This window comes from Aythya fuligula, chromosome 2 (assembly GCF_009819795.1).
Source record: "Aythya fuligula isolate bAytFul2 chromosome 2, bAytFul2.pri, whole genome shotgun sequence".
In the NCBI taxonomy this organism is placed as follows: domain Eukaryota; kingdom Metazoa; phylum Chordata; class Aves; order Anseriformes; family Anatidae; genus Aythya; species Aythya fuligula.
Window position 1 is genome coordinate 20,596,909 of NC_045560.1, and position 25,713 is coordinate 20,622,621.

A 25,713-nucleotide genomic window follows, 5' to 3' on the forward strand; every position below is an offset into this window, starting at 1 on the left:
AGTTTGGAACTGTGCTTTGTAAAAATTGGTAATCAGAATAAATAACCTCACCTATAAAAAAAAAAAAAATCTTGCTATTTTTAGTAAGGATAAAACACTGAAACACAGTCATTCTGTGAAATAGGATTAAAAGGCTGGGAATGCAGGGCTGGCACCATGTTAGCTGAGGAAACTTTGGTGCAGGTACGTCAAATGACAGAATCACAGAATCATGGAATCATTAAGGTTGGAAAAGATCTCCAAGATCATCTGGCCCAACCACCCCCCTACCACCAATATCACACAGTAGACCATGCCACTAAGCACCAAGCACAGCATTCAATCTTTCCTTAAACACCCTCAGGGATGGTGACTCCAACATCTCCTAGCACAGAGCTAGCACAGAGACATTTCACCAGTAAAAAGGGGCATATCACCATTTTTTTATTACTCTAATATGAAACTAGGAGATTGAATTTATTAAAAAAAAAAAAAGTTTTTACAATATGAAGTAAATCTACTCAAGAAGTCTATGTCAGTACAGAGGTATCTGAACTGCTGCAACAAAGTACCAGCTTACAGTAAAGAACCAGTGCTTTATGCCAGTCTGGCTGTCCATCTTGTTTTCAATTCTCACTTCACATTTCTTTTTTCTTTCTTACTTACTTTTTTTGGGTCTAATTTTCTGCCTTTCTTTTGTTCCCCTCTTGTGTTCCTTTGTTCATCTTTCCCTCCTCCCTTCCTTTTGCTACTCATGGAACACAGGTTTGGAACTGATGCTTGATATGCTCTTGAAGTATATTCCAAGAAGAGGGAGAGGGAGCAAGGACAAGGTGACAGAAAAACAGAAATCTCAAAAAAAAAAAAAAAATCTGCTTTTTGCATGTTTGTTTTCAATATAGCCCAGGGCTGCAATTTCTAGAGGACTGAACAAAGATTAAGAAAAGACCTAACAGAAAGTCTGACCATGCAGGTGTATTGACAGCTGGTAGCAAAATCCATTTGCTTTCAGAAATGGCACTGATTTCAAATTTAGGTAAAATTAGAAAAACTATAGAGGAAATAATGCAATGAAGTATAGAACAGAAAACTAATCTTAAGACAGATCTGTTAGATTTCAAAGAAAAAACAAAACAACAAAAAACAAACAAACAACAAAAAAAAACACCTTTTTGCTTAAATAAGAGTTCTGTTGATAGAAGAGATGGAGTTAAGTATCATTAGAAAGCCTAATAAGAATCTGAATATATTTACAGTGGATAGATTTTTTCCTTAGTGACCTTTTCTTTCCTGCTTATTTTTTTCTATATATTTTTAAATCTTTATTCTTATTGTCTTTTATCAAACTGCAACTCTACTGCATAGTGTCTAGTTTATTACCTTCACTACATTTAGTTGGGAAAGAAATAATAGATATTTACTACAAAGTTCACATATCTGTTTTTTACTTATATTTACTCTCTGAATAGCTTTCATATGGATGAACCTGTAATTCCCTAGTGAAAAAAAAAAAAATATATTATTTTAAAACCTTGAACAATGAATGTTTTTTTTTTGTCTGTATTAAACCACATATATGATGCAATAATAAAAATATAAAATTGTTTTCTTTCCTTCTCCCTCACCTCCCTTCTAGCATTGGTGTACTCTTTTTATCAGCTGAAATGGTCTGTTTTAGCCACAGCCTGCCAACACAGGACATCGCTCATGGTAGGTGGATTGTAGTACATATTAGAGATTATAAATCATTTTGTCATTCCCAGACAGTCATAAATTTATCTGCTTACATGGGAGACACCACTATACAATAACATCTGATGCTTCTGCTTCTCAGCATTGTACAAATGTGATGCACAAGCACAGGCTAGGATTATATCAACACATACTGATATTTTCTTTTTTTCTTTTTTTTTTTTTTTTTTTTTCTTTTCTATATTTTAAATGTATACCTATAAGAAAACAAAACCAAAAAGCCAAAAAAGTTTTGTTTTGCTTACCATCCATCTAATACACAGACATTGGTTTAAACTCCATTTGAATCATTCTTCAGAAAAGGCCAGCATTAAATTTAACATGTGCCAATGTGATCCATGCAAAAAAAAATCATGTTGGGACTCATAATGAAAATGAATTCCACAGAAGCATGGGGAATTCACTCTCTAGCATCATGCTAAGAAGTTAGAATTATGAAATTTTCAGAAAAATGACCTTTAAACAATTTATGAGAACCTAAGACACTTCAGATGCAATAAAAATAGTTTCATCATAACCTTTCTCCCAGCTCCACATTCTCTTAGCGTTGTTATGGTTACAGAGTCAAGATTTCAGAATTTAGGAGAGGCTGGTGTTAAGGATTCCCATGCATTTTCAATTCAAACCCTCACGCATACTTGTTCAGACACAGTATTTAATTGGAAGATCATAAACTCCCTGGCACCTCCCTCTCAAAAACTTCAATTCTGGTATTCACCTGCAATGAGAGTATTATCATGGCATACAGCAGAGGTAATTTACTTAACAGAAACCAGAAAAAAATATTGTTATTATGAGTAGCTAAATCATCTCTTCTGTCATCAGTGCTCAAATCTTCAAAACTTCAGCACTGAATACTAGTTTATTAGTTGACATTAAGAAAATTGTGAACTCCAAGTGCATTCTTGAAACTTTTGCTGAGGAAAATAGATCAAAATCTGGCTCATTTGTTTGAATTCAATAAAGGACCGAACAGCTTATTCCAATGTTATACTTGGCACTTTGATAAAGCAAAATCCTTCCCATGGTCTTTACTGCATATTATTTTTAATAATGTATGCTGAGATATTGCTAACGATAGAAGAATTTCAAACAGCATTCAGTTTATTCATTCAATAAACTCTTTCTTGATTGCAGCCAAGGAATATGTAGTACAGATGAAAAATGCAGAACTACTCCCCTGATGTTAATACTGCTGTGCAAGAATCACTGTACTTGAACCACTGAGAACAGACTTTATGCTCCTTTAATGTGTACCACCAGGCAGAATTAAAACCAAACCTAGTTAACCTGTACTGTTGGTAAAAAGTCTGAACTGATGGAGGTAGCATCCTAACAATCTTTGAAATCAATGAATTCTTGCTGTGTTCTGTTTTTCTACTGATAGTCTTATGTCAGCAGTTGGGATAAGGTGGCAGGGAGCCACTACAAACATTCTGCATTAATAAGGGACAGATTTAATTTTGTGAAGGCACAGTGTTAGTGGAGTAAGACTTAGGACCAAGACTTATATAAGCTGAAGTCAGATGAAAAACTGACCTCATCAACCCCCCTTTTTTTTTTTTTTTTTTTTTTTTTTTTTTTTTCTCTGAATGCAAGCACATTGCAATTTTTCATCAATTTGAAATAATAAAATATTTCTGCATGGTTCTGGCAGATGATATTTTTTTGCTGCTCTTGAAACAGACTATTACAAAGCTGGCACAAGGCTTTGCCTTTATTCTTCTACATCAAATAACTGAAAGAAGTGATATCTTAATTTCACAAAACTTTTCCAAGAATGAGAGCAAGAAATGTATCATGTTACTGCACATCAATCACTTCTTTTACACTTATAATAAATAAATTCACACTATATCCAAGGATGACATATTTGAAAATGTGTTCGTAAAGATTACCTGAGTAAGCTACCTCATACGTAGTATGTAAAAGTAGACTGAACATATTTACATATAAGTTTTCCATCTTTTGACACAGACTAAACATTAATGTTTTCTATTTTTTTTTGTGTAGTTTTTCTTACTAGAAAGATTTTCTCTTAGCAATTCTTTTGAATGTTATGTCATTTTTTCTCCTTTTCATGATGTACTTGATGACCTGTTTTACAGTTGCCATTTTTGTCATCTAAACATTTCCTGCCCACTTTTTTCTGTCCTTTTGTCCTGAAAAGAAGGGAAGAAAGAACAGGAAGAAAGGGAAAGAAATCAGGGCTGAGGGGAAATTTCTCTAGGGCCAGAGGAGAAAAACCTCTCGGAAAGCGTTGAAATTAACCACAACAAAACCAGGAAGCAAGGTCATGTCTACAAGGACATATAGGCAATGGGACAGCAGTGAGTAAATCCTTTTATGTCTACTCCGTCAGCCCTATTATCACTGAGTTTTCTCTATTTAGTGTCCTGATTCAGATTCCAATAAAATCTGTCTTTTAGTTTAAGAGCCTTTTTGTATTTGGTCTGGGCACATCCATTTTTAAGACAGAGCATATTACAAGTACATCTTAACGGACCCCCCCCCAAAAAAAAAAAAAAGCACAACATTGCTAAAAACAAACAAAAAAAACCAACAAAAACAGCAAAAGTTTTCTGCTTGCCCTGGGTTTGACTTTGGGGTCAAACTGCAAGATTGCAATGTTGGCAGCCACAGAACTACAGCTTCCTTTTGAGGTACCCATCTTGTGTGTGTGACAATATGGTCAAAATTCCAGAAAAATTTGCTACCCCCAGGTAGCAGCTGCATCTGAGCTGCATCTGTAGACATTTTCCATATACAAGTAGAAGAGGAGACATTCAGCTACTGGGAATGGGCAGGAACTGAGCCTGCCTCTGTTCCTCTGCCTCTGAAAAGGGGACAGGCCAGAAGAAAAAGTCTTGATTGATGGACAATGTGAGACAATGAGACAACTGTGAGACAATGGTTGGAAATTAGTTTTGAAACTTTTTTTTTTTTTTTTTTTACAGATTCAAGCAATCTCCAGCCACAAATTGCAGTATAAGTGCTAAGAATGTGCATTTTTCCTTATTCCCTAGATTGTCTCTTTATTAAAACTTTTAGTATCTTGAAATATTACATTCTATATAGTGCTGATTATGAACACTTTATGAAAAGATGTTCTGCTAACAATGGATCTAATAATGGCTGGCTTCCTATTCCTATTATGCCCATTCATATTCACAATACCATCAGTTTTCTCGTCATGTCTTCATGATTTCCTCCATCTTCACCCTACAGCTCCCTCACATAAACTGATACTGCTGGACAAGAGTTTGTGTGGTACCACAAAATGAATGTGTGTTGATTTGTTGGTCAAATTATGCATGCCAAAGAGGACAGCTGTCTATTGAGTTCATGCTGTCATTTTGTCTATTTTGGAGAAAAAAAGAGAAGTAAAAATTAGGTTGTCATAAGCATCTATAGTTTTTTTGTTTGTTTGTTTGTTTGTTTGTTTGTTTTTTTCCCAGAAAGTTATAAAGATATAACATCCTTGTTACCTCTATCATCTCCATCACGATTGGTTAAAATTGGCTTGCAGTCTAAATATGCATTTAGGTGCAAAGTATTGTGGACAAATACCATAGCAGTACAGTCACATTAACCTTGTTTCCTCAGGGTTTAAGGTAAAAAGGTTAACAATGTAGAATTTCTCTATTCTGCCTGTAACTCTGTCCAATGTCCCTTAAGATACTGGTATGTCCCAATAATGGTCTCAGACATACCTTTTCTCATAAACCATTGAGTCTGAAAAGACTAAGGGATGGCTCACGGGTTATTTACTATAAATCACAGACAGCAGTCCTGGGCTAGAGTTGAAACCTCTCACAGGCATAAGCTTCAGTGATGTACAGACATGCTTTCAACGTAGGCAGCTACCACTGTACACCGTGACAGGGACAGTTAGTGCCCAGAATTTCTGTTGATTTCTCTTCTTTCTTCCTTCTTTCCTTTCTTCCCTTCCACTCTATTTGTCTTCCCAGCAATTTAGTTAAGTATTCAGGCTCATCCCAGAGGAAATAAAAAGGAAAAACAATGTTGGTTTTCTTCTCTTTGCTCTTAGTGGGGTACAACGCTAACGAGGATGGAAGAAAACAATATATCGCCAATATTTACATGTCTATCTCCTTATCATCATTAATGTGCTATCTTCAACTTAATTTTTAGCTCATCAGACCATCCACCTGTATCTATATCATCTCCAGTTTTAAGTTACTAATGAAACATATCCATCTTTTAGTTAAAGGTCTTAAAAAGTTATCTTTTCAGATCACAGAGCTCCACCAGTTTACAAACACTCCTACATATCCCCACAGGAGAGATTTCACTCCTACACTGCCTGACCATGCCTCTCTTTCCAGATTTCTCATCCTACCTGAGCCTAACTAAGCAAGACAGGTAGGGATAATTGACTACAAAAAAAAATAAGATCAAATAAGCTATGTTAGGAGTCTTGAAAACCATGGGTTTTTAAAACTGGGAGACACTATCAAAAATATAAAATAAATTATTTGAATATTCGAAAATGACAACTGTTATCCAAACACGTAATGTGTACGTGAAGGATTGGGTTTTGTCACAAACATCAAATCAAGATTAAAAAACAAAACAAAACAATAACAACAAAACAAACAAACAAAAAAACTTAATATAAACAATATAAAATCTTATCTTTAAGTAGCTTATACAGCTCAATACCATGAGTTAACGGTTTATTTGTTCAACAGACCAGCACCTAAACATTATATCTGTCAAGGACTCTTTAGCAGTAAGTTCAACATTAAAAGGAAACATGAATACCACATTTTCTTCAAAAACAGCGAATCGATTAAAAACAAGGCGTTGTTTCAAAGTAAGTCCTTTTGAACTCAAACAAAATCCTCCCTGACTTACAGGCTGTTTTTTTCACTCTACACTTCCAGATGGAGGTACGATGGAGGTACATCATCTGAAGAATTGGCCCAATTATTAGTGTGGCGTTACTTACTACTATGAGCTTTTTTTAGTGCTCCAGAACAAAGCCAGAAATAGAAAACGTATGTACTGATAAGAGTTGAAACTGAATTTGTTGTAGGAATTTAAAAATCACAGAACCTGAATGAACATCAGTGCAAGCTAAAGGATCTACTCAATTTGGTAAACTGAGGGTCTATCCTATTTAGTTTTGATTTCACCATTGAAATGTTGCTATTATCTCAGATTATCCTCAGTCTATTCTTGAGAGGTTAAGGGTTAACATGAGATCAACAGTGTTCATGAACACGGTGTTTTCATGAATGATCCCTTAAATAAGTTTATTTACTTTTGTGGTGAATTGTTTTTTTACCTGAGAGTTTAATGCTGTTTTAGAGGTTGTCCCTAAGCAATACTGTTCTAGCTCATCTTTCATTTCTTCTTCAAGAAATAAACTTTGAGTACTTACTTTCCATGAGGATTCAATAAAAACAGCCTTCCTGTTGCTCTGGTCACCCACACAGCAAAAAGGAAGTTAAACTGTTTGCTGACATATCTCTTATGGTTTGGGCCTGAGCCTTTGCTCATGATCAGGCTGCCAGAAGTTTGACTTGCACAGACAATACTTTGTGGGTGGTGACTTCACTGGAGATTGAGAGCCAAGAACTGGGGAAATGTCCTGTGTGCCATATCTGTGGTGATTAGAAAAACATTACTGGATGCACACTTTTAAAGTTACAGCAGATGTGCTTATTTTGTGGGAACCATGCAGTGGAAGAAAGCTGTTCTCTGGCCCTTAAGCCCCAGTTTAGCTAATCATAAAGAAGGTAAGCAAATGCAGTATTTTTCTCATGACATTTTATAAACACAGGGTTTCAAAATGAACGTGGATGGAAAGAGAAATAATCCCTTCATCCCTTGTCATCTGCATATAATTGTGGTTTGCCTAAACTGGATGAAAGCTCAGGGTAATTATTTGGAAAGATCAGCCTTGCTTAGAGAGCTAACTGTATTAATTTCTGTCTTACCTATGAATTGCTTGAGAAAACACAGATGAATGTTGCTATATTCATCTCTAGGAAATATGTAAAGTACCTGTGTTATCCTAGATCCTGATGTGGAATTTCTATTATTATCACTGATACTTCCCTACAAGGAACTTAGCTCATGGTCAGCCCTAAGAAAGCAGATATGGAAACATTAACTAACATTTACTAACAAGTGAGCAGAAATTAAAAATGTAGAGATATCAATAACTATTTAGCCTAAAGATATCTGATTTACTCCTGTTTATACTATATGACATTACAAACACAAAGGTAAAAGCTCCAGCAACAGTTAAACACTGATTCCAGGTAGAGTAAGCCATTCCAATTTTGCTTATGTACATTACTGAAAATAACCTTTACTGAATATTCTTAGCTCAAATCTACAACTTCATTGCTAAAGTCTAGCAGTTTATTTATCCTACTGTTATGTACATCTATTATTGCCTCACTCCAGCACCAGGCTTCCAGAAGCTTCAATAGTGTTAAAAAATAAACAGCAAAAGTGTGCTGCTTTTAATTCAGTTTCCAATCCTTTTGAAATAAGCAAATAAGAAAATCCAAGTGTTCTGCAAGAATACATATTATGCTTTTGCATTTTTACAGCTGTAAGTCATAGTTTTTTGTTTATTTGTTTTGTTTTTTACTTTTTATTTTTTCCCCAGAAAGTGATTAACTAGCTTCTGAGGATACTCAGAAGTCTCAAAGAACATGCAGGACCTTAACACTTGTTTATGCACTTAAAAAATACAATTGCAGGTCCTGTCTCATTGTAAGCGGTCCCAGTTTCATCAAGGCAAACAAAACTCCAGAGTCCCTTTCTTGAAGAGCTTGAAACAAACAGGACAGAAAAGGCTGGGGAAGAGGGAACACTGTTATATTCTCATTACTGATGAAGTAAGTATCAGAAAGGAAAAGGGTGAACTGTAATAATATCCAAGTAGTATTATGTCAAAAAGCCTTTTGAAGTAAGAAGGACATGGACTTTTAAGTTGCTTCTGTACCTTGGAAGAACTTATATTAGGGGAGCTGCACTAGCTGGACTCTGAAGCCCTCATTTCCAGACCTGTATTTTAATCTCCTGAATGGTTTTTATACCCTCATAGAAGCAGAGTGAACACTTACTGAAGCACCGTAAGTGTTCAATTGCTAAAGCACTTTTCTCTGTGGCTTTAGAATTTTTACTTCAAAAATTTGTTTTAAAGATGACTGGTCAGTCATCTTTCCTGCCAAGTTTCATGAATCTGTGCCTGAAACTTGTGCTTGAACTGCCCTAAAAATAACAACGGGAGGGAAAAAAAATATCCATGTGGGCTCTTTGTTGCAGAAGAGAGAAATCAGTCATGAGTAATGCACACACTGGCACAGCTCTGAACACTTAGCTCCAATAATTTTTGTAACCACAAAAAAAAAAAATTAAATAAAAAATACAATTTTTCTGTGCTTCCTGTTGCCCTGATACGCCAGAATATATGCTACAGATGAAATGGTCTTCTTGCAACTGTTGTATTCTGGTAACATTAGAAGGGAGACTGTTTTGGGATATTATGTGGAAATGTTTTGTAATAAGTACACGCTTTATTTACATGAAGGAAATTATTTTTAGGATGTTCAAGAACTTGCAACTCTCTTGAGAACCTCTTCCCTTCATTGTGTAATACGTATTTGCTTCTGATGTATTTGTACAGTGACAGCCCAAAGCTAGTACTGAGGACAGGGAATGTTGAATAGATAGTTCCTTGAAATTTATATTAAAAAAAAAAAAAAAGTAAGCAAGCAAACAAACAAGAAAAAAATAAAAAGTACAATATAAGAATGAGAATGAAGACAAGTATTCTTCCTTTCTAATGATTGTAGATTGCACAGATTTTTTTCGCTAGGACAAATGGGATGTTTTCTCTAAAAAATTACTTTGTAGACACTTTTTGACTAGACAGATTTTTTTCAGAATATTTTGTTGAAATTTCTGTTTTTCATCAAAAACCTGTAAAATATTTGTTATTATAGTGAAAAATAAATTATCTCTTCTCTTGAGAATTTGTTCAAGAATAACTATATTCTCATTTTTCTTAATATGTGTGTGTGTGGGGGGAGATTGAAAGGAGAAAAAGTTAGTACTTCTTCAGCTAACTTTAATTCCAGAATACAATGTTTAGCAAATTTGAGTTCACAGAATTAGGGTTAATTCAGTCTATCTAAGAAATAATATTAGTTCCCTATTGCTCTTCACATTGAAATCAAATTGTTCTTCTCCCAGCTCCAATTTAAAAAAAAAAAACTATACAAAAAAGGGTGCTTAGCCCATGGCATTAACAAAGTTTTTGTTTGTTTGTTTGTTTGTTTGTTTCCCAGAAGCCTCATGAACTACAAATTACTTTCTTAAACCAACGTGAAAAAGAGGAGAGTTTTTCTTTTGATTATTATGGCACCACACCTGAAATGTCAGCAGAGCTTTGTATGTTGAAGACTAGCCTGACTACAAAATTTTACAGTTCTCTGCTGTACTTTTTTTTTTTTTTTTTTTTTTTTTTTTTTTTAATACTTGTACATTCTTCACAGTTATAAGAAAAAAATATTCCAAAAAAGATGGCCTGGAAAATTTATGAAAGTAATTGCTCTGGCTTTTGCATGCCAATACCAGCTGTGAGGGCTTTGTTACCAGAACAAAGTAGGTTATTAAAAACGAAAGCTAGAGATTGAAGATGAAAAAGTTGTAAAAGAAGCTCAAATGTCAAAGGCAAGGTTATTGTACTATGCTTTGATTCTCTGGGTTTATAGGTAAATCATATGCCTAATTCCTTCCTGTGCTTAGTCCGTGTTTCATGTACATTTTGAATGAAGTTGTTTTGAAAGACATTCTTACTTTCTGTTCAGTAAATATGAAGTATTTTGCCACATTGTGCTTTAAATGTTCACAAGGGCGCAAAGACCTGTTAGAATATAGAAAATGAGTTGCTATGTTTCTGCTCTGGAAAGGGCACAGGCTTTGTTGTCCATATTACACCCTCAACTAGCATCCAGTATTTAAAACATGTTCAAATTATATTTGTTAAGCGAGTCATAACAGATGGAGTGGGAAAAATTATGAAGACTGTGAAAGCAGAATCAATAATTGACATTTGAAGCAAAAGAGGGAGCAGTGAGATGCAAAAAGAAGAATTATATGGTCAACGCAATGATCAGAAGAGTACTCTCTGCAGCTGCTTTCTGAGGATCAACCTAGCAACCCTGCAGTCATCTAGGCAAGAAGTGACAGTGCTGTAGTAACTGAGGCACATAGTAAAGACAGCTTGGGCAAGAACATTTGTTAGATGTGACTGGTAAGAATGCATTCTAAAATGCTAAATTATCAAAGAATGTGTGAGGTTTAGACACAACCTGCCTGTAGGTAAAAGGGAAGGTTCAGAGTGGAGATTAAATTGATAAAATTCCTATAATAGCACCTGTGCCTCAAAAAATATTTTACCAAATCACCTCACTTTCACCTCTGGAAGCAAAAGGGATGTGAAGGCAACCTCAGTGGATTTCTATGACAATGTAAACACAATATTTATCATATACTAAAATATTAAACAAGTTTGGGGAAATTCTTATTCCATCTTCCTAAGTCCCAAATAAATTGAACATTAATAAAGTATTAATTTATCAAAAGGGAGGGAGGGAGGGAGGGAGGCTTTAATACCTGATAACATGAGTACCTAAAAACGTGAAAATGCAATTGCTGTAGTTGAAATAACTATAGAAAAAATAGAATTCTACTCTATGCAAAACATGTGTTAGCATGTTTTCAATTTAACAACACTTAAAAATCGTTTTGTTTAGCTCCTAGTCATGAAAAGCTGTACTTTCAGTGGCTTGTGCAGGAAAGTCAGGTATGCCAGGACTGCACAATACAGGTTCCATTTTTGAAACTAGTTGTTGGCAGTCATCTTTTTGTTAGCTTCATTTTATTACCCCAATAAATTTTTATTTATGTATTTATTTTTATTTGCTTTTGCTACTAAATGCAGTACCGCAGAAATTTCATCAATGGAAAATACAATAGCTAATAAAGAAAAGTGAGGAAGGTACAAAACTGAAATGTTCTAAATGGAAACAAGGGAACTTACATAGAAATAAAATTATTTTTCTAATATATTAACAAACCAGAACTTGAACATAATTTATGTTAGAATTTAGACAATTCTTCCTGTATAATCTCACCTAGCACTTACATTAAAGAAGCCATTATCACCTATGGCTGGCTCCAATACTGTTTTCTTTTCTAACAGGAACTTTACAAAGATTAATCTATGTGCAAAGGACATAGTTTCATAGGTCATACATAGTTGATACCTGCAGTACATCCAAGGAATTTGTACGGCCTCCAAGGTACTCTAAATATGTACAGTACTAGATAGAAAAATGTAGGAACCTATTTGGGCTCTTTGACAGTCCCCTCTCACTGACCACTAGCAGAATCACCAGTCTGGCTTCCATGTGGCTGGACAGAAGGTGAGTTAAGACATCGTTTGTTTGAGGGTGATTAGGTAGCCATCTGATGACTTTCCAGAAATCTGACATGTGATTTATCTGTGTTATTTGTTATCTAATCTGTCGATGCAAAAGCACACATATTCCAAGTAAACAAAGACAAAACAAAATATTATGTGTCCTGGCCAATTCATTTTTTCATCCACAGAGAAATAGTACAGTTAAATCCAAACTTTTTTCACCTCCATCATTTAAAAGCAAATGATCAAAACATCAGTCTGCTCTAATTTATTCCTGATGTTTATTCTGGAGTAACACTGCTGAGATCAATATTGAAACTCTTGCATGAACCAGCTTACCTTTACGTACTTAAAAAAAAAATTTTTGAAAGTTCACAACTTCAATCCATATTTTTGAAAGAGAAATATTTCTGTACATGGAAAGTATGACTTGCAGACTAGAAGTGGGCAAAATTATTTTTTCTTTAATGTATATGTACTTTTCCTTGGAGTAATATAAAAAAGTCTGTGTGGGAATGGCACATAGTTACTGCTTCCCTCTTAGAGATGCAGCCTGGTAGCTGATTAGAGCAATAGCAAACATGAAAAGATCCTTCCAAGCATTGAGAAAAATCCTTTATGTTAGCATGTGTTTAAAATTAAAATGCATGGAGCTTTCCAGATCAGTCAACACTACAAAAGCCAGGAAGAAAAGTTCAAAAGTTCTTAATTTAGTAGAATTTGCTGCTTTTAGGCAATCCCTTAGCCACCTAGCAACAGCACAAAGGGTATAATTCTTGGAGACTTAAATTCACTGTGGCTGAATAAGAGGGAAAATTGTAAACCTGCAAGATAGCTTGAGGACATTGTAACACCAGGGAGTTTTGTGGGTTAGAGTCATTAGGACACATACCAGGATGTAGTTAGTACATAATAGAAGCTAGCTGTCTTTCCTACAAAATTTATATAATAACACATTATCAAATACAGATCTCCACCATCCTCACCTTTCCTCCCACCATAAGCACAGGCATAAATGCATTGAAACCTTCCTCAATGCAGTGAAAGTTCAAAATTCTTAATAATTTTCTTGATTTTATATAGATTTTACAAAAATCTCTAAGTCCCTAACAACTTCTATAAAATATTGTGCATTGTATTAGGTATACTCAACCTGTAGCATCCAGGTACCTCCTAGAGAGATCTCTAGTGATGAGCTGATCCTAAGCAATGAAGTTTTGATAGGCAGACATGCAGAGATAATCTTAGGATATGAGAATACTATATTCAGACAAGGTACTGTTTTCTATTCATTTAAATCTAGAATGACTTAATCTGAAAGGTAAGTAAGAATATCTGAACCTAGAGTGTATTAACAGTTGTTTGATGTCATATATATAATTTATGGGCCTATGAATGGATATACCAAGATGTTTTTAAATTCAAAAAAGCAGCTGCATGAATGTGAAGAAGAAGGGGCTTTAGCACAGTAATCTTTGCAAACCTTGTGTTAATGTTTCCTTCACTGGTATGTAATTCTTCAACTGTTGTCAGGTTTTGTTTTTATTGAAAAGTATTTCTGTGAATTTACACCTATTCCTTCCTGTTATGAGTAAATCAGATTCAAAAATGTTATGATTTTAAGCTTTTCATCTATTTCTCCTACTCTTCAGCATCTGGTGTTCATAGGACTAACCCTTTGTGGAACCCTCATACTTTGGCAAGCATCCAGTATCCAACATTAATTAACATCCTCCCCTGTAAAAACCTCTCTCATTATCACTCAATAAGCATCCTCTCTGACAGATATATTTCCTAGATCCTAAACTTGTCCCTCTTGTAGACAAAACTGTCTCCTGAATTTTAAGTGCAATGATGTTTATAGTCTTGGGGTATAGGTCATTCAGAGGTAAAGGTGCTCTTAAGACATTTTTCTTCATTTAGTAATAATAAAATCTTCCTATGGTAGAAACCTTATTTCACTTTGATTTTGTTTTTAAAGAGGGAACAGAAAATCAAAATAGAAATATAGGATATTTATCAGAGAGGCTGAATGTTTTTAGCATCTCAAGCACTTCTGATACTAAGATTTCTTAGTAGAGGAAAGAGGGAGACAAAAACCAACTGAACAGATTTTTTTTTCCCATAAGCATTCTTATATGCCTAAGTAATTTTCACTGTATCTGCTAAATTATGTCTATTTGCATATACTCTTATGAATAAGATTACATATATACATCATTATGTTTTAATATTATATATTAAAACATAATTTATTTTGATCAAACTCTAAATATAAGTCTCACTTTGATTTTTAGAGTTGCAGTGGGGTTGGTAAAGTACTAATTCAGGAATAAACTATTCCCCTGGTACAGGGAACAATTAAAGAATATTTACAAATTTTAGAAATATTTTAGACTGTAAAAGAAGGGCATTATACCTAGATCACATATATAATGATTCTTTTGTATTACTTGTATTCTTAATGCAAGAATGAAAACATTAATTATTAATGTTTGAGTGTATAAAATTCCACAAACCTCTAGCTGAACTCAACTGATCATTTCATATGTCTGCCGAAAGCAAACACAGAAGTTTTAAACATGACAAATTTATTTTTAAATTAAAACACTTGGTGGAAAAAAAAAATCACTATTCCCTCTCTCTCTATATATCAGCAGCCATGCAAGAAATATTACTGGGAGATGGCTCAGTTTAGGTTGCATATACTTCTGCTGTTTACATAACTCTACCGCTTTTTTATGAAATGGGAAACATTCCTGAAGAGTTCAATTTCCTGTGATGCTTAGTGTTCTGTTATCCCATATATATTCTTAATGACATGATTGTCTGTCTTGGGAAAGACTATGAAGTCAGAAACATGAAAATCAAGAAGCAATAGGATTACTTAATCAGAAATAAACATCTTGATATCATGAAACTTTTCTGAATAAGATACAAAATGAACAGAAAATAATAAAGGAAATAGAGATTTTAGGAAAGAGTTTTACATAAGCATCAATATACTGTACATTTTATTTCACAATAAGCTGTGTCTTGTTTATTCTGGAGAATAGAGATTTTGTCCTTTCATTCTCAAATTAACCCAACTCAGGCAAACTGAATTTGTTATTTTATCTGCATCAACATCACTTTTCAGATGGCTCTTGGGTAATGGAAGGTTATGAACATGCTTTTCTAAGTCAGCTATGTATGCTTGTATATGTGCTTACATATGTCTAAAGGCATATAAAAATATTCCTTTGTCTTCATTCCCCAGAAGTCAAATCTTAGCATAACATCCCTTTTCAATGTCTTATCTTTTTGACTTCTTGTGATAGTTTTCCTTTTCATTCATAGCTACACCCTTGTTCCATTCCTTCCCTATCTAAAAGTACTTCTGCATGACTAACACTTTCTTTGGTAGATATGTAGGCTCTAAACAGCTTTACCAATTTAGCTATATCGTATTTGTTCAGCAAATCTAAAAGAAAATTCTTACAAAAATTGTGAACTCAGTAGCAGTTTGCTTTGCTTCAGCAGGTTGTAACCCGCAGTGATTCAGCAGCTGTTACACCAGCAATCCTGCCTGCAACTGAGGTGGGAATCTCTGAGATCAGCAGGACAAACAGCTGAAATGGGAATCGTCATCTTCTCCCATTGTAAACTCATTTTAATAATGAATTGGATGCGTCTGTCTTGTCACTCTCTGGGCTTTATATTTTCACCAGATGACAGGCTAGATGCTTCCAAGCATTTTATTTTCTTAGTTGGGAATACTTTTTCATGGTATACTTTCTGATATTTAAACAACTCCCCTACTTTTCGTTTTTAAACACAACTATCAGCATCCCTCCTCAAAAATCCACAGCACATGTTAGAGTAGATCCAAGGGCAAGAGTCTAGAAAAATGCAGTCATTCCTCACTGGAAGACATTGCCCAGACAGGACGTGAAATTTCCGTCATTTGGCACACATGATACTTGTCTGGAAAATGCATTGAACAAGTCTCCTATGACATTATTTAAAGTTGCATGCCACCTTGTAGGGTTTCTTCTCAAAAAAATGTATTTTGCACAGCAGAAGTAAGCACTTTGAAGACAAAATCAGATTCTGAGAAAATGTCTCAACTACTACAAAGTAATGTTTTCATATTTGTAGAATAGTGTTATTGTGCCACTGGGGATAAAATACTGTATTTGTCCATTAAAACACACCAGTTGTGATTAGAATAAAGGGCTCATTTGAGAAAGGAGGAGGAGAGAGGTAAAAAATAGGCGATCAAATAGACTATAGCTTTTCTAAGCAGAATAAGCAAAATCTGAACCAATTATAACCTTGCAAAATATATTCTTTTCTAAAAAGTAAAAAGAAAAGGCAACTCTTTCACAATTATCAATCAAAGCAAACAAACAAAATAATTTAATTTCTGTATTTGGGGCCAGATCAGCATTTAGATACACAACTACAAAGATAACATTAAATAATTATCTATCAATAAAGAGTCCTTGAAATTCTTATCTCTAGAGCTTCATTAGCTAGATGGTACATATTCAAAATTGTTTAATGAAGATGTATTTCTAATTTATAACATGACTGTTTAATTACAGGGCAGTAAATGTAATTACATTTTCTGTTTAAGGATAAAGCTTTCTTAGGCCAGGAATTAATAAAAGCACTCTCTTTATACTCTTTTGTATAGTACATGTACAGTGCAACTACTCTGAATTTTGGTATATTACATAGAAAGTGTTTATATAAAATAAAAGGAATAGCAAGCACTATAATGAGTTTATTATATGTAAGTTTTAGTATGTTTTATATGTGAATATATCTTAATCTTGTCTAATTGGTATGAGAGTTAAAATATTGCATTATTGGTCTGGGAAGGAACATTTTTATACTATTCTCAGTGTGGTTCATTTTGGTGGTGGTGGTGTTTTTTTGTTTGTTTGTTGGTTGTTTGTTGTTGTTTGTTTTTCCAGCACTAATACAGTCTTTGAAGCCTCACCTTTCCATTTCAGTGGGTTACAAAGACACATTTCCCAGATTGTTTCCCTATATTTCCAGAGCTCTGTGGTCTTTATTTTTAAAAAATAAATAAATAAATAAATAAATAAAAATGAAAATAGAGAAGGTACATGTAAAAAGTGAAAAGAAAATTTTGGAAATAAGACCTTTGTATGTACGAAAAATCTAGCATTATTGCTCAAATTATGATTATTTGCATGTGCAACCATATGATTGCCAGCACTAGCCCAGTAGCTACTTGGCTACACATCTACTACAAAAGGGAACTCAGGACAAACAGAAGCCACGTTTTGTGAAATAAGAGTGACCATAGTGTTTGAGTTCCATCGAGTTTGGCAGTCAAAAAGCACACCCAAGAAACAGTAAGAACAAGATAAACATGTTTTACGTGTATTCCAAATACTCTTCCAACCATATAGGAGAAATGAACACAAATGGCTCTCAAACCTATCAGAGAAAACCAGCACAGCCATCAAGCTGGGTTCATTCAAGTAGCAAGCTAATAATCACCTGCAAAGCACCATTGCTCTGCAGACTCTCACTGAGGACATTCACCGCGATAACTTTCTTAAACACTGTGGATTCGCACTGAGGTTACAACATGCATTACCAGCTAAGAAAAGCTATTTTCAGTAACATCAGAAATGACAACAACCCTATATATCAACCCTGTTACCCACTCCAGTAAATGCTGAACTTTTCTAGAGTTCTATCCACAGTTATCTTTTCCACCTGGTCTACTGGTAGCTCTTCATAATAGGATTTTGGAGCTCACCTTCTACCTTCTACAGAACCCACTTAGTTACAAGCTGCTGAAGTCAGGTTCACATCCTTAATATTCATGTTATATATCTAGCAACAATGGAGAATTCATATAAAATTATACAGCACCAAAAGCACTTGAGAAGTAGTAAATGTACAAAATCTCATATATTTATACATATAATCTACTATCAACTCTCAATCTCTTTAAATGTTTTATTTATTTTGCTTTAGCAGCTACTGCAAATTCGTTCTGTTTCCCTGCTGACATATTGAGCTATTTGGAGGAATGTATACAGCTAACTAGTTCAACCACATTGCATTAAAAACACAGAAAAAAAACACATCACCCCTTGTCATCATTAAAAATGCTTTCCAGGCACTGTATTTTTTCAATCAAAGTACCTCAGATTAAGATAAGATCAACAGGGATTTGGGTTTTCATAGGACCGTGATGGAGCCTTGAATCAGCCAAAGCTTTGCAATCAGACCAGGCTTTATTTTGCTAAACCAAGTGCCTCAGAGAAGGCCAAAGGCACTTTTTACTTCCAGAGCCAGGTTTTATTTAACAGGAACTAGAACAAAAGTATCTCAAGTAGTCGAAGACCAGAATTCATTGTGTATGCGAAATAGAAAAAGAAAAAGAAGGATATGCCAACACAAAATCTTGCTCTCTGTGTCACTGAAGAGTAAGTCCTGTTCATTTTACTCAAACTCAGTGACTTTTGGGGTCACTTTACCTCCACGGTTACAGCTGGGTATCTAGGAAGTATCTGTCACTTCTGAGTCAGGGCATTATCTTCTGCACTCTCCTCTCTTCAGGATTCTCCTTGCTGTCCCACAGACTTCCTGCCTTTTTTTTTTTTTTTTTTCTCCTGATCTAGCCTGCAGTCTGGAGTAGCAGTTGCTGTGGAGAATAAATCTCCATACAATTCTGTCATCCTTTTCATCCTTTTTTTTTTTTTTTTTTTTTTTTTTTACTCTAGAAAAACTGCAGTACTTTTACATTTCTGCATTCAAGATACATTTTTGTTCATTTTTTTCTTTTCATAATGCTGGTGTGGGGGTTTCAAATATACAGAGGTTTATTTCAGGAAAGGCTAACTCCTCTGTTATTATATGTATGCTTAATTCCTTCAAAACATTATAAAGTTTTGATTGGTACTATATTAGGTTTACGTGTCAAAGTTTTGGAAGCAGGAGGGCTTCAGGAGTGGCTTCTGTAAGAACAGCTGACAGGACTGCCCCATGTTAAGGACTAGTTTCAACCGGCTTCAAAAGGGAACTGCTTCTGGCTAAAGCTGAGCTAGTGAGTGATGTTAGTTGTGCCTCTGTGAGAGCAGATTTAAGAAATGGAAAAAAAAACCTGCTGCATAGCACCAGCTAGGAGAGCAAGGAGTGAGAGCCAGCCCTGCAGACCCCAAGGTGAGTGCAGCAGGAGGGCAGGAGGTGCTCCAGGAATGGAGCAGAAGCTCCCTTGCAGCCTATGGAGAGGCCCCTGGTGGAGCAGGCTGTACCCCTGCAGCCCATCAGTCCCACATGGAGCAGATCTCCACGCTGCAGCACCCCCATGGAGGAGTCCCTGGTGGAGCAGGTGGATGTGGCCTGGAGGAGGCTGTGGCCCATGGAGAGGCCCCGGGCTGGAGCTGCCGCTCATGGGGGACAGGTGCTGGAGCAGTTTGCTCCTTGGAGATGGGTGGACCCTGTTGTACGGAGCCATGTGGGAGCAATTCTTGAAGAGCTGCTGTCTGTGGGAAGCCCCTGCAGGATCAGTTCAGGAAGGAGAGCATCCTGTGGGAGGCACCCCTCGCGGAGCAGGGGCAGAGAGTGACAAAGCATTACAGAGCGAATGCAATCTCCTGTGCTACTTGGGGAAAAGAGGTAGAAGAGGGTGGAGGGAGAAGGGAGGGTGTTTTTTGGTTGCTTTTAATTTCTCCCTGCTGTAGCCTGTTAGTAGTAGGCAATAAACTACATGAATCTATGTAGGGTTTGTTTTGCCCATGATGGTAATCGATGAGTGATCTCCCTGTATGTATTTCAGTCCTTGACCCCTTTCTCACTGTATTTTCTCACACAGTTCCTTTTGGAAGGGGGATTGAGAGCACAACTGTTCAACTGCCCAGTAGGGTAAAACCACCACGGGTTTCCCAATCCCTCTTTTTCCTCTGGTTATCCATTACATGTTATCTGCAACCTCCCCCATGTTTTCATTCCTCTTTCTCTCTGTGTACCAGGAAGTTTTGAAACAGCCATCTTGACAAAATTCCAAGCATCTGGCAGAGGCCATTCTCTATGCTATACTACTGGACATTGTTTTGGAAATCTGTATATAATTAACAATGTTTTCTGGGAGTTAAATCAAAGTATTCATATATGAAAGTCATCATGTATGAAATGCCTTTATTTTCTGAGTATGTTATTTATAACATTCTGTCAATCAGCAATGGATACATCTCTCGTGAAAGATACAGGCTCTTCAATAACTGAAATTTTGTCAGTAGGCTTATTAATGTGAGTTACCTAGAGACTAAGAGACAAACCTCAATGTCTGGTCATGACTAAGACAGATAGACTGATAAGACAGTCACTTTTCTACTTTTCTAGTAATTTGGCAAACTCTTTGGCAAGATCCACTAAAATACATGAAGGACAAAACTGTGATAAAGAACAACATTGTTTTCTTTGCACTTTAAAAGTCTCCTGTAATTTCCCAGTGGGAAACAGACTGATATGTTGTGTAAATGAAAACTGTCAGATATCTCAAGACACTTTCTAATGATTCTTACATTCCACAACAGAAGTGTTTGTTTGTTTGTTTTCAACATAGAACATTTCCAGAAAAAATACAAGCATATATTTAATGCTTTATAACAGAAATACGGTACAAGTTCAGGCACCAACAAGAATATGGCCTGTTATAAATCTCATCTGAGGGACACAATACCTGCTGTATATAATATATCAATTTTCATAGAAATACATGTTGTTAAATGTGAAGCATAAGACAAAGAAAGGCATCAGGCAAACAGGCTGTCCCATGTAAAGATGGATGAAAGTTACAGAAAATTCTACTGAATAAGTAACATTCTTCTCAAAATACTCTTTCATTCAGCAACTGTAAATAAATGTATGCTAGTTATGGAGACTTTAAAAATACGTTTCTACTGAGTGTCATTTCAGTCCATAGGGGGGAAAAAAATACTCTTTCAACAGTTCCTTTACCCAGTCTGAACTGCAGATCAATCCCCATGAAACTTACTGGCATAAGGGAATGTCATCTTTGATGATGCAGGTTCCTCCATTTTTGCAGTATTCTTCAGGACAGACTACAAAAATAAAAGTAAAAATTTAAATGGAATTCCCCATCTCACCCGAGCATCACCCTCATTATTATATTTATCATTCATTATTATATTTATCATTTATCATTTCATATCATGAAAAAAAAAAGAATCCATTCTATTTACACGGTGTTTACAGTAACTGGTAAAATACAAATATGTTTTCCAGTTAGATAAATGACTGTCAAATACTACAACAATGTGTAATCACAGCACAACAGTATATATTCTTCTATGGTTTAATATGATATTTATGCATAATAAAAGCAAATGTAATACATTAAATTAAGTCTAATTCTTTGATTTTGAGGTATATGCCACATAAAATCATTTGCTGAGACAAATAAATATAGTTTTATTCATTGTGGACACCTACAGTTTTAAGAAATGTTGGAAAGCCAATTACTTAAAAGATGTGTTGTCTGAAAAAAAAATAGTGGAAGGTTTTTAATTTACTGTCATGAAAGTCTATGAGTTTATGTTCTGTATTCTTCTACATTGAGCTAATTTCTGAATACATTCCTTTTCACTGACAATATTCCTTATCAATCATATTTAACAAGTACATATTCTCTCTGCATTGTAAACTTGTTAAATTTTGCTGTTAAAACATGATGTTTTCTCTCATATTCAAGAACAACTCCCCACACCTCCATATATATAGCAAAGACATAACAAACTTCTGGGCAAGTTATTTTACCAATAAGTCAGAAATGCTGATTTTACTTAGGTGGGTTATTCAAATGGCAAAATCAAGAGTGCCTTAAGAGTGCGCATGTTACAGAGACCTTTTATTTTATTTTTTTATTTAATTTTTTAAACAATGTGTTTATAGCTAAAGAAAAGCCCCTTGTGCACATGTTAACATGTTATTTGCTGTGTTTTTCTCACTATTACTGTTTGACATGTTCATCAGGCAAATTCATGCCTGATGAAAACCGGTTAACAGAGGGAATTCAGTCTAGTTTGTGGGCTGCCTCTGGTTTCATTAATAAACTACTGTATTTTTGTGTTGCTAATGACATTTTTATGGAAAACTAAGTACCTGAACAGCTGGACTCATCAAGACTGAAATCAATGCAGTCTGCAATGCCATCACAACGCTGGGAGACTGCTATGCATCGATTAGTTGACGCGCATAACACAGAACCATTGAAACAATCTGTAAGGGCTGGAAGGAAAAGTAACATGGCAGTTATTGTCAGCTATATTCCCTTTTCTCATTGTTAAAAAGCTATCAGAAAACTTTATTTGTATTATAGTTTATAATCTTGGGTCCACATGACCTTTAAAAGCTTTCGTCTTTAAAGTCGTACAGCTTTATTATTGAGTAGCTAAATAGGTAAACAAACACAGAATACAGATGCTGTTTTTTCCCATGTTGTATTTGTGAAGGAGAGGGGGCATATTTATTCAAAACATTGAAAGAATAAGATGCAAAATGCCAATGAAAACCCATAAAAACTATCACACAACATAGTCAACTCCCAGGCATAATGTAGTTTTAAAATTATGAAGTTAATTTTTAAGCACAAAACAAAAATTGACTTCATATAGTTTCCTCCTAATACAAGAAACAAAATACTGAGATATATTTAATGTATAAAAAGCAGAAAAATGTTATACTAAAAAACCGGAACTTGCACACCTTTATTTTCTTGGGCATTCAGTTGTCTTTTCTAAATTTTTGCAGAATTCTTATGAAGGGAAAATCTTGATGGGAATCATGTAAGCCTCTGGGTACTGATTTATTACTGACTCACTGGTATACAGGAAATACCCAATAGTCCTGAATCGTCCTATAGAGGATAGCATTGTTTTGTCATTTTATCTAAAACAATATTCTCTTATGCTTTCTTGAAGTATTATTTTTAAATGTTTTCGTTTAGGTAATATGAACTGAAATCTTCCACTGTAAAACTAATCCAAATCAGAAGGAATTCTGACTCCATTAAAGTTAGATGTATTCACATTAATTTTGGTTAGGAGAGAAAGAATCTAGAAATATTAACAATACCCCAGTGCCAAATCTAAATTTCATACTACTTTCCTACTCCTGGGTTCAAGAGCCACTTTATACAGCAATGAGCAATCCAGCTTGAACAGCCAGGCACTTGTGCTATAGGATATACCTGTTCCACCCTTAGGTATAGTCTAAATCACTGGCCTACACACTACAAGAGTAAGCTACACTTAAAATGCTGCAGTTGGATTTTAGACTGCAACAGTGGAGTTAAATCCTTCCTATTCTTGCCAGTTTTGATATTCTTACAGAATTATGAAATTGCTCATCTGATTAAGGGTTTGTGGGATCAAACCTTTTAATTATGTGTACTGACCATTTCATAGAATCATAGAATCAATTCAAGATCATCTGCTCCAAACATCACCCTACTACCAATGTCACCAAAAAAACCATGTCCCTAAGCACCAGGTCAAAGAAAAATCTGTAGAAGACTATTAAATTTTGTTTCAAATTTTAATTCATCTTTTAAGAACTTAAAAGTTTTGGCTGATTTTTAAACAATCACAACAATGTTCTACAACTGGAGAAGTCATAATAGAGAAGAGGGAATTTGCTGCTGGTGACAGCAGGATAAAAACAACCACTATTATTTCCTTTTCTAGCACACGTCCAAATGAAAGCTCTCTTTTACAATGCCAAATACATCCCTTGCTAAGTGGAGTCCACACTGTCACTTACTCATGGATATCACATTTTTCCAGTCCCTTCTGTTATGTATGTAGATTCTGTTGTGTAACTATTCCCTTGCTCTGTCTGCTCTCTGTTCCCTATTCCCTCACTCTTGTCTGCTCTCTATTCCCTTGACCACTCAGTCTCGCCAAATAGGTCTTGGCAGACAGAAAAAAAACAACAGATTACAGCATCACTCCACTTATGTGGTGCTTTCCATGATCCACACTTGTAGCATATCCTACCATCTATCTCAGGATCTTGTCAGCTTTCCAGAATGTAACTGGCAGTCCCATGCCCTCTGCTGCACTTTCCTAACCAAATAATAATTTCATATTTACTTTGTATGCAATCAGATCCAAATCCTTGACAATCTTTGCAATTTGGGGGATGATGTCCCAATGGCATTTGAACTAGTTTTGTAAGTGTTCATTTGCACAAAAATACCCAGCCTGTAAATATAACTGCATGCTCAGACCAGAGCTTCAACAGAAACAAAGTTGGAAATTTGACATAAAGCATGTTTGTAAACTCAACAATTCTTTGTATGTGCTTTAGATCTTACATGCCTGCACACATATTTTGAGGAGACCACAAACGTGGATATAAAGTACTGTTTCTGTTTTGTCATGTATATTATGACTTACACAGAGATTCAGTTCCTGAGCTTTTACTTGCATTGAGGGTTGTGGTAAGAAGAGTGAGTGTCATTCTTTTTGACACTTCTTTAATTCCCCTAGGCCTGGCCTGGCTGCTCTACTCATACTTGAAGTAGAAGATAGAAGAAATACTAATTATTTTTGGTCCATTTATAACTGTTGATCATCAAGGTGGTCTTGATGTATCCCTTTAGCCTGAACAAGCTTGTTGCATTGAGATTTTTATACCACTTACAGAGGGAGCCTTCATAGCAATGGATCTGACTGCGCAATGCTTTGTGCAGATCCAGCATTTAAGAGAAAAAGGATTATAACACTAAATTATTGGTACAGAGATAAGTAATGTTAAGAACACATTTTAAAGATGTTATTTCTCTCAATGCATTAAAACTAAAATTAATATTGATTACTGTTAAAACAGTTGCAAGTAGCCTCAAATTTCTCCTACTAATTATTCTTTACTTTTGTGAAAGGCCTTCAAGTGCTTTTGGGATAAAGATATTAAAGACATTAATAACAGTGAAGATATTAAAGTGAAAATATATTTTCACCTATATATCATTTATCCAGTCTAAATTAAAACTCTCAAAAGGATAAAAAACTCACAGTCCACTTATCATAGAATGGTTTGGGTTGGAAGGGAGCTCAAAGATCATCTAGTTCCAAACCCCCTGCCATAGGCAGGGACAACTTCCACTGTACCAGGTTGCCCAGGGCCTTGTCCAAACTGGCTTTGAACACCTCCAGGAATGAGGCACCTACAGCTTCTCTGGGCAGCCTGTACCAGTGCCTCACCACACTCTAAGTAAAGAATTCTCTCCTAACCTCTAATTTAAATCTCCCCCACTTCTATTTTAATACCATTCCCCCTTGTCCTGCCATTATCTGACTGAGCAAAAAGTTGCTTCTATTTTTTTTATAAGCCCCCTCTAAGCACTGAAAAGCTGCAATAAGGTCACCCTGGAGCCTTCTCTTCTTTAGGTTGAGCAGCCCCAGCTCTCAGCCTTTCTTTCATAGGAAAGATGCTCCAGCCCT

General features: G+C 35.3%; 1 protein-coding gene across 1 annotated transcript in view; it reads right to left on the reverse strand.

The window, feature by feature from the left end:
* Positions 1 to 25,713, reverse strand: part of MALRD1 (MAM and LDL receptor class A domain containing 1) — a 253,692-nt gene that overhangs the window by 23,871 nt on the left and 204,108 nt on the right. Inside the window, exons 34-35 of the mRNA XM_032182284.1 lie at positions 22,370 to 22,495; positions 21,243 to 21,309 (exon numbers count right to left, since the gene is read on the reverse strand). Coding sequence (XP_032038175.1) covers positions 21,243 to 21,309; positions 22,370 to 22,495 — 193 coding nt within the window. The remainder of the gene's footprint in view (positions 1 to 21,242; positions 21,310 to 22,369; positions 22,496 to 25,713) is intronic.